Source organism: Peromyscus californicus, unplaced genomic scaffold (assembly GCF_007827085.1).
Source record: "Peromyscus californicus insignis strain IS unplaced genomic scaffold, ASM782708v3 Scaffold_12__1_contigs__length_115047231, whole genome shotgun sequence".
Taxonomy (NCBI): domain Eukaryota; kingdom Metazoa; phylum Chordata; class Mammalia; order Rodentia; family Cricetidae; genus Peromyscus; species Peromyscus californicus.
This window is the reverse complement of record NW_026294413.1, coordinates 30,896,962-30,913,409: the sequence shown is the minus strand read 5'-3', so window position 1 is coordinate 30,913,409 and position 16,448 is coordinate 30,896,962. Positions and strand designations below refer to the sequence as shown.

Genomic DNA, 16,448 nt, shown 5'->3' with positions numbered 1-16,448 from the left:
GAAAATGGGACAGTAGACTATTTTAACTATAGAAATTTCCTGCATGCTAATAAATATTCTGTAAGTAATCACACACTAAAAATCCTGTTTAATACAATGAAGTTTTTTGTTTGTTTGTTTCTATTTTCCTTAAGGTTATTAGGGATGAATGAAACAAAGTATACTGACTATCAAGTGGGTAAAAAATCCAAAACACAAACAAAATATCAAATGTTCCTGTTAAAAAACCAAGAGGAAGAGTAGCCACTGTGAATTATCAACTCATCTTTACCTTAGAAGTCTGAATCAGTCTCCAAGGGGTTATCTTTTACTTCCTAAATATGAAAACTGACATTACAACCAAAAGAAGTTATAAATGGAGAAGGTATAGCAATACAAATCACAGTGTTATTAGATTTTGAGGTAAGGACATTTTTTGCGATGTGCCTACTGCATAGTCATGACTACATCTGTACTCTCAAATTCAGTAGTTGGAAATGTGCTGAAGTTTCTGCAGGCCTCACATTAGATTCCATTTGCTCCTTTCACTCTCAATTGCATTTGTGTCTTTCTGAATGTTGTAAAGATCAGCACTGTGACTGCCTTGTGTGTTCCACACGTCATAATAACATTGCAGTACTGATTGTGGTGGATTACTCAAAAATGAAAAGTAATCACAAATGTAATATAGTATCCATAAATGATTGGGAATTGAAGCAATTCCCTTTGCAACTGTAAAAGCACACACACTTGCTTGAGTATAGCCTGTCTACACATTTTCAATGTATAAATTCTTTAATCTATACATAAATGTGCATCTGAGCAAATACTGTAAAGCATAAAAAGTTAAAGTCAGGATATTTAAGCTCTAAAATGAGCATTTCACTTAGAAAATTAAGCATAGCTGTTTACCCAGAACCAAACTCTGGTGCAGCTCGTACAGATTGTTTGAGTACTTGAAGAATTTGTCAAATGTAAATAGATCACTGTTCTTTATGTTAACATTTTCATTTATTCCCACCCTCCTGCTGGAGAAAACAAAGCACATGGGACCAAGAAAATTAATTCCCCAAATGCTGTCGACCAAGTTGGGAAACAGCACTAAACAGCTTACTCTAAAGCCTCCAGCTACAATAAAACAACTGTCAGTAAATGGGCAGAGTTGAGACGCACAAAAACAGGACTGCTGGATATGACAATATGAAAGGGAAAGGAGATCATTTCTTGTTCTAATCTGCTAAGTCTGAATCCCAAAGGATGGAACTCAGAGGAGCAGAATGCATTGTCACATAGCCGGGTTCTTTCCAAGTCTGACCCAGATGCAATGCATTAGAATTGGTCTAGATGAATCTCAAACCCAAACCCTCTTTCAAGAGAGTCTGTATTGATTCTGAGACATAGGACTATTTTAAAATTTATATTTTAAACTTCGTTATGTTAATAGAAGCGTTCCTTCTACTCTCAGACAAAAACAGGAGGAACCTTTTTGTGAAGCGACCAGTTGGAATTTAGTCTGTTGACACCTTTGCAATGGACAGCAGTGAATTTTGCTTTGATCCTTAACTGGTAAGTAATGGAGACACAATCCTTTGCTTAAAACTGTGAATTCTCAATCTGGGAACACAGAAGACACTTTTTAAATTATTAAATGACAGAGTTGTTATACTGAAATTTAAATGATAGGGTTGTTATACTGAAATTTAAAAAGGCTTAGTAAGATAGAGTCAATAGAGGGATGGAAATTACAATGACCTCATGTAAACACACAGGAAAATAGCAAGTGAGAGTGTGTCAGACAAAATAGGGTCACTGCGCCACAGACCAGCTCCAGATGTAAAAACCAGACATTGCACTTTCATATGAACAATACAAACTCGTGATACTTAAATTTGGTAACCTTTTATTCAAGATTCTTGCATTTTCCACACTTCAACTAGCACCATGAAGTAAAAAAGGAGTCCTCCTAAAGGCAATCATGCCCACTTTACCAAAAAAATCTTTACATATTATGCATTAGTCTATAAATTTACTTGAAAGAATTTGTAGTAATAAAATTTACATTTTTAAAGTTATAAACTACGGAATTCTAGTTTGTATAAAGGCTACTAGTTGAAACAGAGGTGTTAAACAAGAAATAAAAACACCTATTTGTTCTAGTTTTAAAAAACAATCTTAGAGAATTGTCACAGCATTCAGTGAACACAATTTTAAGAAGCTATATATAATTTATGTCTTTCATTCACAGGAAATAGCCTTTCCCCCTAACATTGTATCTATGCCTTGGCGTACTGCTATTGCCTCTCTACTTACTTCCAAGATTTATTTTCTCAAGTATGATTATTACATTTTTATTTTGAAAGCTTCTAAAAGATATAAGCATTGTTATTTCAATAGCTCTTTATCATGGGAGTGAATTTACAGCTACTTTTCAACATCAAAATGTACACAAGAAAGCTACAAAATGCCTCATGGGTGAAAAGTGTGTCTGAAATATACTGTAGTTTCCATTAGGGAGTTACTCAGCATCCTGAGAGCAAGATTATGTCATATAAACAAATGTCTTTAAGACAAACTTCAAGCTTCATCAGAAAATCTCTTTAAAGTTTTGTTGAAATACATCTGACTAGCATGTATGTCCTTGTATCATATTTAAGTTCAATAACTGTGGGAAAAATCAGAAGGTGTTGGCCTGTACCTCACTAGCAACGCCCATGACACTGACATCAAAGAAGTGAGAAGGTTGGGAAGGAGACAGGTAACTCTCTATGGGAAACCAGTTTCTGATCTCACGTGAAAAGTTTCAGTTCACACGAGTTCTTTTTTTTTCAAGGAATGATGAAAATTCTGTCATACCACAAATACACAGTATAGAGTCTAAAAAGTGAAAACCAAAACTTTTCTTCCTTTTTCATTGACATAGCAACTTTTTAATTAAGGTCATTTAGTTTCATCAATTATTTTTCTTACCATAATGAACTATTTAACAACTTTTAAAAATCTTTGCTATGTTTGGATGAATTTTAAATTTTAAACACTGCTTTCTTCTCCAACGCTGATAAGGTTGGTCTGAACCTAAGTTGTACTTCTGACTTCCACTTACAGCTAATAACCTAACAGATTCCTCTGGTACTTCAAAACTGATTTTGTTATTTTGGGTCTTTTTATCTTGTCTACAATGCTTTATTATTTAATATTTCAAATGAAGATTTTACTTTCATAACCATAGGCATTATACTTAATATTCATGGAGGACCTGTGTGATTCACAACAAAATCATTTTTATAATACCTTATTGTCATGAAGCCTCGAAGTCATTACAGAGCAGTTACTGAATCTAAAAGGGGAAACAGTTTCTGTAAGATACACTACTCTACCACAACTTTCGGAAAAAAACAAAACAAAACAACAACAGTAACAAAAAAACCCTCTTGCTTTTGCAAAGACTCGCCAATGACTGTCAAGACAGCTCTGCAAGTGAATTGTGTTTCTCTTGATTTTCTGAGACCTGTGTTCCTAAGAGTTAGCCATGTGGGTGGATGGGCCACCAGCAGAGGTGGACTCCTAACAACAGAAGGAGCTTGGCTTCCAAAATCCTAGAAAGTTGATGTGCTGGGAGCAACTCACTGAAGAGCAAGCAAATGAACTTAAATGCTGGTTGCTACAGAGGGACTATCATTAAATAAAAGGTATCTTTGGCTGTACTACCAGCTTGAGCCTTCCCTCCCCCTCCTCCCAGCTCCTGCAGGACTGGCACCTGGCCAGCACAAGGGACATGATACCGTAGTGCCATCTACAGGCTATTATCGACATTCAAACTTAGTGGCAACAGAGAAGCACCAAAGAAATAAATTAGACAGCGCTGCATTTAAATCTTTATTAACAAGGAATTATTAGACCTAAGAAAAACTAATTCTGGATTTGGTTGAAATATGAGTTTCTCAGCCTCTTAATCCCTCTTCATATGGCATATTTCACAGTTTAAAAAGAGTTATGACAGATCACTTATGCATTACTAAGATGAAGAAGTATTTACAATGGATTCCTTCTTTTCTCTATGAATTAGTAATATTAGAGACAAAGCATTCCTTTTTTTTCATTTTCATATTTGGCCATTATGGACACTGAAAACCTTTCTGAGAAAGACCCAATTTTCTATATTACAATAAAATAACTTGAAAGCAAGGATTATACTTCCTATATGGCTTAGATGCAATCAATCAACAATCATGTGCTTCACAGCTGATGTACATTTAATATCCTACTCTTTTTTTTAAGAGTCTAAAAAAACATTAACCCCTTTAGCAACCACAGCTCCAGTGTAATTGGTGTCAGACCTTCAAACGTCACTTAAACTTGAGATTTGAAGGTGACTTTTTAGATCAAAAGGTAATGGGAAAATCTTGAAGCAGGCAATTTGGAAACCCCAGGAGCAGAATTGGGCAAATCAGGATGGGTTTTCTTCTTGAGCAAACATTATCTTGGGACGTTTTGGAATAATTTCCCCTTTTCATCTTTGCCATTTGAAGGAAACTGGGAGGTTAAATAATTCTCAGAACTCAAAAATTTCAAAGCTGTTCTAAAAATTCTTGACTAAGCCCCAGAGGAATAGAAAAGGGGTCAAGTTTTTTTTTTCCTCCTTATAACTTGGCTAAAGTTAGACCAAAACAATAGACACACTGGCACATTAATACTGGTTGACTGGGCACTTGTATGCAGTACTTATAGACCAGTAAAGGTGCTCGTTTACCTGTCTGGTGTGTAAGGGGCCCTTTGTCTTGAAGCCTCCTTGGGAGCTGCACTCTGAGGCACTGAAGTGGTCTGAACTAGTGGAGGAGCGTTTGGAAAGCGTGTCACAGCCCCCAACGAAGGTGTTGTCCAAAGGGAGCTCCTGAATGACGTGGTGCTTTTTCACGGAAACTGGAGTGTCTGGTTTGAGATGAAAAGCAGGCTGCGGAGAGGCAGATTTGTAGTGCTTGGCCAGGTCAGGACTGTTAGGCTTGAAGGTTGTTGGGGGTGCGGGTCCCCAGTCAAATCTTCCTATACTCTGTTCCTCAAGCTCAGCAGGCAGGCTTATGGTCCCATTGATAGGTTCGTGGACTGCATCATCGGGTTTGGACTCTTCAATAGTTACAAAGTTCAAAAGAGAACTCTTGGGTGACTTTCTTTTCTTCCGTTTCTTCTTCTTGTTTTGCTTATTCTCCTGGTTTGGGGACATCCACTCAGCACCTTGCTTGCTCCTCTGAGCTGCTTTGAACCTTGACGCGTGGCGACAGCGCACCAGAACAGTGACAAAGATCACAACTATGACCACCATGGCCCCCGCGACGATGGCAATCATGATGGTGAGATAGTCCTCGTTTTGATAGGGTTGGCTACTATCTCCTATGTTCCTGTCCAGGGGGGTCTCCATAGTCCTGCGGATCAAGTCATAGATGTACGAGGCATTGCCAGCCGTATCGTTGACATAAAGAAACACTAGCACAAGGGTGTGCAAAGCCTTAGGGTACCCCAGGTCACTTATGTTGACCACCAGACGGTGCAGGCCCACATCAGTCAGTGCTGGCTTTTCTTCTAGAGTGATATTGCCCGTTACTGGGTCAATCCGAAATAATCCTTTGTTGTTCCCACTCACTATGGTATACTTAAGTTCGGCGTTCATTCCAGTGTCAATATCCACCGCAAAAACTTCTGCAACCACAGAACCAGGAATGGCTGAGAGTGGTACCAACTTAAAGGAGGTGTTGGATGGTGGCGAAATCACAACGGGACTATTGTCATTGACATCCATCACATTGATAGTTACTTTTGCAGTAGAGGACCGAGGCGGCTGTCCTCCATCGGTGGCTTTGACATCAAAAGTGTAGGAACTCTGCTGCTCTCGGTCAAAGGAGACATTTGACTTTATGACTCCTGAGTAGGGATCCAAGACAAAATTTTCATTGTCATTTAGAATGGAGAGAGTCACAGCTTTATTGTCTCCAGCGTCTTCATCTGTCACTGTGATGACTCCCACAGTACTATACTTTGGCAGATTCTCAGACACAAAAAACTGAAAATGATTATGAGTAAACTTGGGGCTATTGTCGTTCTCATCCAGAACAGTAACTATCACGGCCGCTTGGCTTTGGAGGGGAGGGGTCCCATTGTCCCTGGCAGTTACTGTAAAAATGAACCGCTCTTGTTCCTCCCTGTTAAAGACTCTGGAGGCTGTCAAAACTCCTGTCTTTCTGTCCAGATCAAAGAAGGAGGCATTCGGTCCAAGCTGATAAACAATGTCTGCATTTTTCCCACTGTCTTCGTCTGTAGCACTAATAGTTGTTAAGTATAACCCACGTCGGTTGTTTTCAGAAACTGACAACTCAATTACAGGCTGGTTGAAAATTGGTGGGTTGTCATTTTCATCCTCAAGCTTAACCCTTACCAGGGCAGTCTGGTTCAAACTGGGCTTCCCAGAATCAGAGGCAACGATTTTAAAGCTGAATTCTTTGGTGCCCTCATAGTCCAGCAGAGAAGAGGTCTCTAGCAGATACTGGTTGTCATACACTGCCTTCAGATGAAATGGGACCTCTCTTTCAATAAAACAGATCACTTTGCCGTTCACGTCTGTGTCCTTATCTGAAACTGTAATTAGGGCAATCTTTGTATTGACTGGATCTTTCTCAGACAGATACACTGTGCCGTTGATGGGACTTATAATGTACCTGAGGTCTATGTTCGGAGGGTTATCATTTACATCTGTGACATTGATGGTAACTGTGGCTCTGGCAGGAGTGGAACTGCCATCACTAGCCAGCACTGTCACTTTGTGAATGGCTGTCTCTTCCCTATCCAAAGACCTCTGAACTGTAATCAGCCCAGTTGTGTTATTTAAAGCAAAGAGTCTTTTGGTTGCAGGGGCAACCTGGGCACCAAAAATGTATCGGATTTCAGCATTGCTGCCTATGTCTGCATCAGTCGCGTGGAGCTGAATTACAGAGGTCCCCACAGGAGCGTTCTCTGGAATATGCACCTCTACTTGACCCTCTTTAAACACTGGTCTGTTGTCATTCACATCACTAACTGTGACCTGCAGTATGGCTGTGCTGGATTTCTGTGGAGTGCCTCCGTCCTCCACTTTGATTTTCATTACATAGGTATCTTTTTGTTCTCGATCCAAGTTCTGCTGAACAATCAATTGCGGCCACTTTTCTCCCTCTGGAGTTTCCACGATATCCAGTCCAAAAACACTTTGCCCGTTTAGCAATTCATAATGCTGCACCCCATTGAAGCCTGTGTCAGGGTCTGTGGCTGATGGGATTGGAAAGCGGCTGTTGATCAAAGTGTTTTCTGGAATGGAAATATTGATGACAGGAGACGGAAACATGGGGGCATTATCATTGGTATCCTTGACAATGATCTTGATTTTGATCAGCCTGAAAAAGTCATTGGGGAGGATCACCACCTCAAGTTCAAAGAAACACTCATTCTCCTCAGCATAAGAGGCTCCGGCACAGAGTTTCTCTCTGTCTATTCTGTTGGAGGTGGTGAAAATCTCCCCGGTGCTGCTGGACACTTTTACCAGAGGGGCGTCCCCAGCTTTAGAAACCAGTCTGTAGACAAGGCTGGCACTGGTCCCTGTGGCAGCATTGATGTGAGAAATGTTCAGGTCCTTTGGTATATTTCCTATGGGCACATTTTCAGGCAATTCCTCTCTAATAGTGTAAATAAGTTCTTGAGCTATTGCCGAATCCAGCCTTAAACAGGCAATCAGAGCAGCCAACAGGTAAAAATCCCTCAGGTCCATGATAATGTATTTATTTTCTTTCCTTGGATTTTAGAGTTTAAAGGTTCCCACTGAGGAATGATGCACGAATTGCAAGAGGAAGTGTGCATGGACTGGAGGAGGCATTACATCTCATCTCTTATTTGGAGACAGCCACTGTCAACACAATTATACAGACAATATTATTCTTCAGTAAATGAAAACACAGTCACAAAACATTGAACCACATTATCACTGCATATTAGTAAACATGGCAATTTGCTCTGCCACAGTTTACAACTTAACTCTGTGGCCAAAAACACTGACTATCCCTTGCTTGTTGCCTTTGCCCGGAGAAAATGAAATTCATCTACTTTTGAATTAAGGACAGCAGCTATTTTTACCTGGATTTCCCCCGCACAGTTTTTTTTTTGAGAAGGCTGTTTAATTCAAAGCATGAATTCTTCTTCTGCTCTTCCCCTCCCCCCTTTACCCACCTCCTGGTCTCTAGCCCACCTCCCCCAGTTGTTTGAGGTGGAACTGAAAAACCTCAAGTATTTAGCTATGATTGCTGCCAACTGCTTTGTCACATGTTAGATATGATGTGTTTTCTTCTCTGTCACACTGAGTCATCCCTTCCTCTCAAAAGACTGCTTTTCCTTCCTCCCAGTTCTTCAACTGTCTTCTAATCCATCCTTCCTGGGAAATGAGCATCCGGACATGCTGCTGCAGCAGCAGAAGCGATAGTCACTGGCCACTACATATTCTCATTGCCTCAAAGCACACAACCAAGACTTCACATTTCTTACTCAGAGCCTGCTCTCTTTTCTCCATGCTTCCACATTGCCCCCATCGAGATAAATAAACACACTAAAACTTTTAAAAAAACGTATGATCATAGACAATTGCTTTTCACAGAGGTGAACCAGTGTGCTGGGATGGAAATGAAACACAGCCAACATTCCTATGTAACATCACAATATTTTTCTACCGCGCATACAAGAGGGGAAAAAAATGCAGTTTCTTAATCCGGTGTCTCATTATAATATTGGTAACATTTGCTACACATAAATACCGCAACCCGGTAACACACGTAAGAGAACTTCCGCTCAGATGCCCCTCTAACTGCAGTTTAAATGGGTGCAAGGCTTCAGGCAGCTCCCCACTGGAGTAGGACTGGTCAGTTCCCAGGCTCTAATCTTATCTGCATTAGGCTGCACAGTAGCTGATGCCCGCGATTAGTTCCAGCAGAGTGGTGCAGGTGGGGTTGCAGATACAGACCAGTAGGTGAGCTCTGCCCCAGCCTGCTACCCAATTACAAACACCCCTCGCCTACACCGAGGACATAACAGAACAAGGCATTTCCAATTGTGCATGCGAAACTTTACACTTACGTTAGTTGCCTCAACCTTTCCCCTTTCCCGGTAGGCTGCAGTTAAGAAGGATTTGTTCCAACACATAGAAAGCCATGCATCTGGTAGCACCAGTTTGGGGAGAATTCAGAAGCAGCAAAACGTTTCCTCCTTGTAAAATGTGTGGCTTCGGGCTGGCAAATTAGCAACTCCCGAGAACAAATTCACAGATTTGTCGTTAGTCATTCTCTCCACATTTCCTCGCTACTGCTATTACCCACAGGGTCTGGGCTCTTCTGGTATTTAGCACACACCACATCCAGTTGCACTTCTTCAGCTCGGGAGTATATCCCACAGCAACCAGCCTACCATTTGCATCCGATGGCAATACTGCTCAAGTCTCTAACTTCTGGTAGGAAACGTCAGAGTTGGGTGATGGTGATTTTTCTGGCTGTTGTCCCGGGGTGCCAATTGCCCGACAAATTCTTAATCCGTGAGCTCTTTCTCGCTTCGGAGACTGAGGCTCTCCTTCCTACCTCGCGTACTCTCCGCTTTCCCTTCTCTTCTGCCCCCCTCTCCTTCTCCCTCTCCTCTCTCTTCTCTCTCTGAACTGAATTTCTTGATATAACTCTCAATAAGCCCAGAGGGAGGGCGTGACGGCCAAAGCCCCGCCCCGGGGTCCTGATTGGCCAGCATCTTGCAGTGCGGGAGGCTGCAGAGGCTGCGGGAGGGGCCGCCGAACAAGGCGCTGACTGTCTCCAGCCTCCCCTCCCCAGCGTCCCTCGGCAGCCTCGAAAACCTGGAAAACCGATCCTGGCCCCGGGAGAGCTGGCTTCCAGGACGCTCACTGAGCATGCCCGGCAGGGGCCAGCACCCGGGGAGACTCTGGAGCTATCAGGCTCTTACCGAGCTTGCAGCAGCAGCGGAGCCAGGGGGATGCGGTTGCAACCGCGCGGAACCCGGGAACCTAGATTCTCGCCTCGGGGTGATGAGGGTCGTCGAGGTCGCTCTTTTCTTGATGCATTTCTGTCTGCAAAGTGGAGGGGCTGAAATGCGGAGATGGCTGAGACTTCAAGCCATCCCTCAGTGAGGAATTCTGACCAGCAAATTTTGGAGCATATTAAACCATTAAACCGACTCTGTGCCCCATGCTGCAAATTGAGGCATTTGCTGGCAGGGGCATCTGAAGGAAGGGCGAAGAGGGCGGAGAGCTAAAGATAGGGCAGTAGATATTTAAGTCTCGGTGGAGGATCGAAAGAAAATTAATCTGGGCATTTACTGCGCTCCGGGTCACTGAAACAGTCTGGGGAAAATGAACGTTGCATCTGGGGTCCTGGGGCACGGCTATGGCCAGTGCACGGTGCGAGAAGTCTCCATTCTTAGGAGCTGACAGAGCTGTGGCGCCCGATCCTGGCCGCCTCTGCCTTTCTGCTTTTGCCTCACAGGGAACCCTGAGAACCTAGCTCGCCAGAAAGGAGGCTACAGCCGAGCCCGCTCCCAGCTCACCTAACTGCGAACTTTGCTTCAGACGGGCTGGAAGGAATCCCCAGCAGCAGTTAGCGAAGCTGCAAAAGCTCCTTGTCCCTCTGCACTTTCTGCTGGATTCATTTCCCCGCCAGGCACGTCTCTGACTCCAGCTTTGTAGCACAGCCTCACAAGTTTGTTTCTCATTTTCTTGCCAAGGCTGGATGGGATACTTCAGAAAGGGTTAGCCTAATTCTTGTAATATTGCCACCCCTAAAACCCTTGTCTGTATTTGCCTCGCTCATCTTTACAAACCAGAAAGTTAGGAAGGTTTGTGTAATTGGATGCACCTGTTCCAGACAGGTGCCTGCGTCAAGTTTGAAATAAAACCCTATTAGTTCACCAACAACCTTTTTTTTCTCTGAACGATCTATAAAGGTTATCTGAGGAAGTCTTAATGCATGGTTAACTTTTGCTAACTTAAAGGAAAAATAACGGGCGTTTATTTTAAACCTTGTGTTTCTTACACTGTAGTAGAATGTAATGGTATTAAAGGCTTTTTAATTCGGGAGTATCTTTTGCTTGTGACTGAAAATAACATTTATTTTTACATGACTAAGTCAAAAGTAAAACAAATCACTCATCATGCCTCCCAAATGGAATAATGTATAAATAATCTGACTTTTAGCTGCCTTTTTTGACATCACGATTTCCTCATATGAAAATTTAGTCCCCGTTTTTTACTCAAACTTTTCCTCAGGTGCATACTCAGAATAAAAGTGCAGTGTCAAGAAGTTCACCATGAAACAGTTCAAACCCTTGGGTAGTAAAACATTTTTTTTCCTTACAAGTAATAGGTTGATGGTGTTTGTGTACAGTCAAAAATTATTAAATTATTATTTTATATGATCAGAATGAACAAATTTAAGGAAAGAAGGACCCCTAAGTATCCAGATGTCAACAGAAAACAACCTTTATACAATAACACTAGCAAATTAAAGGTTGTCTTTTAATCGTACCTCAGTGAATGGTCTTTTGCCATTCACAAAATTAAAGCTAACTCATCGTTCTCGTGCTCACGTATTGTCTGTGCTGAACTATTCTGGTACAGTCACAATAAACAACAGCACAGGCACTTTCCAGTTGATTTCCTGAGCAATGCAATTATATTTTAATCATACCACAGTCATTTCAAAGTCAGGTAATGGCAGCCCACAGCTTAAAAAATAATTATTTAACCTCATTGTTAAGCAGGGATATTATTCTCTGTGAAGAGATAGCTTTACTAGCTGGCCAAGGCCATTATGTACCCCATGCTTGAAAATGAAATCTTAATCTGAATCAGGATGAAGGCTGGGAAAGAGGAAACAAATCACAGCTTGAAAAGCATGACCACAAGACTTCAATTAATAAAAACCTCAGGTCAAAGCCCTAGAATGAGGCATGGGTACCTGTTCTTCAAAGCAGAAATGGAGCTCTTGTTTCAGACACTCTGTCTTCTCTTGGAGATATCTGTATTTAGGCATCCCTTAACCATGCAAATCCTTAACCTCTTAATGATAGAGTATGCAGGCTTACTTTATCCTGTTTCAGCTGATGAACTCTGCAGTGAGAAATATTATTTTGTTAATAGTCTTAAAAGAAAATTATACATGAAATAGTCCTTTGCTATTTAACTTGAAGTTTCTTCCCAAAGCACAACATAATTTGTTGTACAATTTCAAATACACTATACTGTTTAAAAATATAACTATATAAATAAAGAACTAGGAGAATATTGTTAATTTTAGTGTGAAAAAATCTGTCCTTTTATGCTTTTTTATTGTTTATTCTGGTGTATTTAAAAATATTACATAGCCATTTAGTTAATTTGCTGTGTGTAAATAGTCTAATGTGTGTGTGTGTGTGTGTGTGTGTGTGTGTGTGTGTGTGTGTGTGTGTATGTGTATTTCTAACTAGACCGCTTTATCTAATTATCACTCATCATTGACAATGCATATTTTTACAACCAGGAAACATGATTTCTTACCCTGACTACCTGATTAGTACTTCCAGAATTATACCATCTGGGCAACAGTAAAGAGCCACACTGTTCTCTCCTGGCTATCTAGGTCATGGGACACTTATAAATCGAAGTCACCTCTGGCCAGTTAACTGGAGACTAAAATGCCTTCAGATCTGCATAGAAACAGATGTGGAGTGAATGCAATTGTTTCACATCCCACTAGTTTAGAATCATTCTATTTATATATTAAACAATAATTTCCATGCAATGACATATAATAATCTGAATTATTAAGCAGTTCACTTTAATTGGATTCTCGTGTATGACTTTCTAGTTATCACACAGCATTTTTAAAATTGCATTTCACGCAAAGATTATAAAGGATTTTCCTGCAAGTTATATTTTATATAAAAGACATAGGCTCTGATGTTAAGAATTACCAAATGCCCTCCTCAGGGATTTCAAGGCCTTAGTAAAAAGGTTTCTATGTTCCACTCAATACTAAAAATAATATAAAAAAAATTTGTGTGCTCTATACTTGTAAATTTAATCCAAATATGGCACTGTATCTAACAGACAGTGAATCCATCACAGGGCTCTGATGTGGCAGCAGTATCAGTGTACCCATTCCACAAAGGGACTAGGCTGTTGAGCTGTACTTCTTGGGGAGGGATGTGTTAAATGTGTTAAGGGTTCTGTGTATTACCACTCTCGGGAAAACGACAATGCAGAATTTTAACACCACACGAAGAAATTAGCACCTTCCAAAGGCTGTGCAAACTGAGGACTTGCAGTGCGCTCCTGGAGGATGACGTGCCTCCCTGAGTCATGATCAGCTCTTCATTTGGAGTGTCTTTCTTCTCCTTTTCTTTTTTCACCTTTTCCTCCCTTTTAAAGGCAACCTAATGTAGGTGATCAAATCATCACGGAACCCCGGTGACATCTTTCATTCTCTTTGAATGAGTGATCTAAATTTAAACCAGTTTGCTGTTTTCATGAGTGACATGGATTACAGGAATCACATCAGTGCCTTTAACATTATTACAATGTAAACCTACACTTTCCAGAACCACTATTCTGTCACGATCACTACATACATTTAAAAATATATTGAACTCTCAGATTTTCTCATGGCTTATAGAAGATTTTAGTTATATATAGGCAATCATTTCAAAGTGCATGTTTTCATCAGTGTGGCTGAAGTAGCTAGTGGTTATGTAGGTAGGTATATATTTTTAAAATAATAAAATAGTTATATAATGTTTCAAATTAAATAATTTCATTAAAGCTGTTTAACTGGAAGCAAAATATAGAAAGCTTTTCTTTATTCTTTTTGAAAAAGTTAGATTAAAATTGGTTAGGTTAAAATATTGAGTATTATCTATTCAATCCATGTGTTGATAAATAATTAATGTACAGTGATGTGAATAAATATGCATATTGCTTAGAAAAAACTTTATTCATATATAAAAACACAGTTGTTAGTGAACATTTTAAGCACAACTGCATTTGCCAAGATCTAACTAGGAGAAAATAATCTATTAAGGTTTTTTTAAAAAATGATACTATGATTTTAACTTTATGTTTTCATTAATAAGCATATATTGTTGAAAATAAAACTTCATGTTATCTGGGGCAAAAATCTTGGGTGACTTCACTGTCCATCCCCCTCCCTTCTTTTAATGTTTTCAGACTTTATTTAAACACTATACTCACATGACTTCCCTTTGGAGGCCCAGTTTGTTACATAAGGTGCACATAAATAGACTACTCATGTAGAGCAAGGCGGATAAGCCTAGTTTTCCTCTTCCAGTTTCTCAGAACCAAATTCAAACAGGGTCCTCTTCTAATTTCATCAAGGTGAGTCAGGAAAACCTTGCGTTTTTTTGACTGTTGCAGTCTTGGCTTATCTCCACAGGACAGTGTGACAGCATAATGGAGATGAATCTTGCCCTGCCTTCAGCAGACACCCTTACATTTTGTCTCAGATTTGAGTCAGTATCACTCTGCTTATGTAAAACTATATTTCTTCATGTAGTTATATGTCCTTAAATATTTTAAGATGAAAATCTTATTCTGTTCAGACATTGCCAATCCTGCCTATGATTCCAGCATCTGGAGTCTGAGGCCAGAGAATTACTGCAAACTCAAGGACATCTTGACTGTATAATAAGTTCCAGGTCAGATAGGGATACAATTGATATGACATCATGTCAAGGCAGACAGACAGACAGAAACAAGGAAGGAAGGAAGGAAGGAAGGAAGGAAGGAAGGAAGGAAAGAAGGCAGAAGAGAAGGAGTGAGTGAGGGAGGGAGGGGAGAAGGACAAAAGGGAACTTTCATTCTGTAGAATCTACAGTTAATAGCCTCTGAAAGGTTTTTAACTGCACAATATCATGTCATTCATCAATGTATGAACTTCTTGTGCCCAGGACACTGATGGGTGAAATACTGTGAAGAATTAGGAAGGGCTTGGTGAAATTTCTTGGTTTTCATGGATATGGGTTGTCTTTAAAACAGCTAAGTTATTGAAGACCTGGCTATGCGTGGAGGGCTGCCTATGACATTCTCAGGTCCTAAGTTTGAAAACTAGAGTTACCAAAATAAAGAAAATTTTTCAAAGCAAAACATAGTATACAATATATTCATTTAAAATACTATAGGAAATACACTTCATAAGGAAACCCAGTTAAGAAAAATTTCTTGGGAATTATTCTTTGTAAATATATAAAATAATCATGTACTCCAAGGAATTTTTTGAAAGAACGTAAATGTTTATGTTTCAGAACCATTCAAACACCGTCATGCAGTCCTTTAGCACCTGTGTTTGATACCTATAGTCTCAGGGCAAATCAAACTATTTGTTTAATTTACATAGCTTGAAGTTGCATAAAGGGAAGTGATTTTAATGGCTATGGTAAAAGGATGATAGGCTTAATTTCAAATAATATTTGTCCTTTATCATTGAAAGAGATGACATTTTAAAATGTCACAACAACAACAACTAGTAATAAAAATAATAAATAATAGTAATGTTGTTCCTATAAATAAAGTAATATTTCGGGTAATACCATAATTAATAGAAAAAATGAATTGGAGAGTAATGTGATATGATTATAAAGTATACCAGAGATGAATTTTGTGTCATACAATGTAATTACTTGACTTAAAATCTGTTTTAGGAAGCCTACTAGATATAAAAGTATATAACAAACAGTTAAAACCTCATGTATAATCAGATATCTGTGAGTTCAAGGCAACCTGGTCTATATAGTGAGTTGTTACAGGACAACTAGCACTATACAGCGAGACTATGTCAAACATGCACACACACACACACACACACACACACACACACACACACACACGTGCATACACATATAAAACCAATAACCTTGATATATGTATAAAACCTTGATATTGTGGTGCTATTTTATTTATGCTGAAATGTGTAGTGGGTAGTCATTCCAGCTTTGATCTGGAAGTTCCAACCCCCATTGAGACTTCCTCCCTTGGCCCCGCCTTGTAGGCGTGACAGTTGCCGAAGTCTCAATGGCGGTTGGAACTTCCAGATCAAAGCTGGAATGGCTACCCACTACAGAAATGTGGTGATATTTTATTTGTACTTTAGTAAATAAAGCTTGCCTGGAGATCAGAGGAAATAGCAAGCCATTTTAAGTAAACAAAGAAGTCAGGCAGCAGTAGCACATGCCCTTAGTCCTATCAATTAGTAGGTAGGATCTCTGTGTGTTCAAGGCCACACTAGGGGACAGAGCCAATCATGGTGACACATGCCTTTAATCCCAGTACCAACCATAGAAGTCTGGAAGTCTATACAGACAGACAGAAAGTGACAGAACTGTGTAGGAAGAGGAAGTGATGTAGCTGGGCTAAGAGAGCCAATGAG

General features: G+C 40.0%; 1 protein-coding gene across 4 annotated transcripts in view; it reads right to left on the bottom strand.

Moving 5' to 3' along the window:
* The window catches only part of Pcdh9 (protocadherin 9), a 913,030-nt gene extending 903,331 nt beyond the window's left edge, over positions 1–9,699 (bottom strand). For 2 of the 4 annotated variants that reach the window (XM_052732609.1, XM_052732612.1), the window contains exons 1-2: positions 9,115–9,699; positions 4,727–7,897 (exon numbers count right to left, since the gene is read on the bottom strand). In XM_052732609.1, the coding sequence (XP_052588569.1) occupies positions 4,727–7,762 (3,036 nt within the window). In that variant the 5' untranslated portion in view covers positions 7,763–7,897; positions 9,115–9,699. The remainder of the gene's footprint in view (positions 1–4,726; positions 7,898–9,114) is intronic. The other 2 variants (XM_052732613.1, XM_052732611.1) reach the window with 2 other exon arrangements.
* Between the last annotated feature and the right edge of the window lie 6,749 nt (positions 9,700–16,448).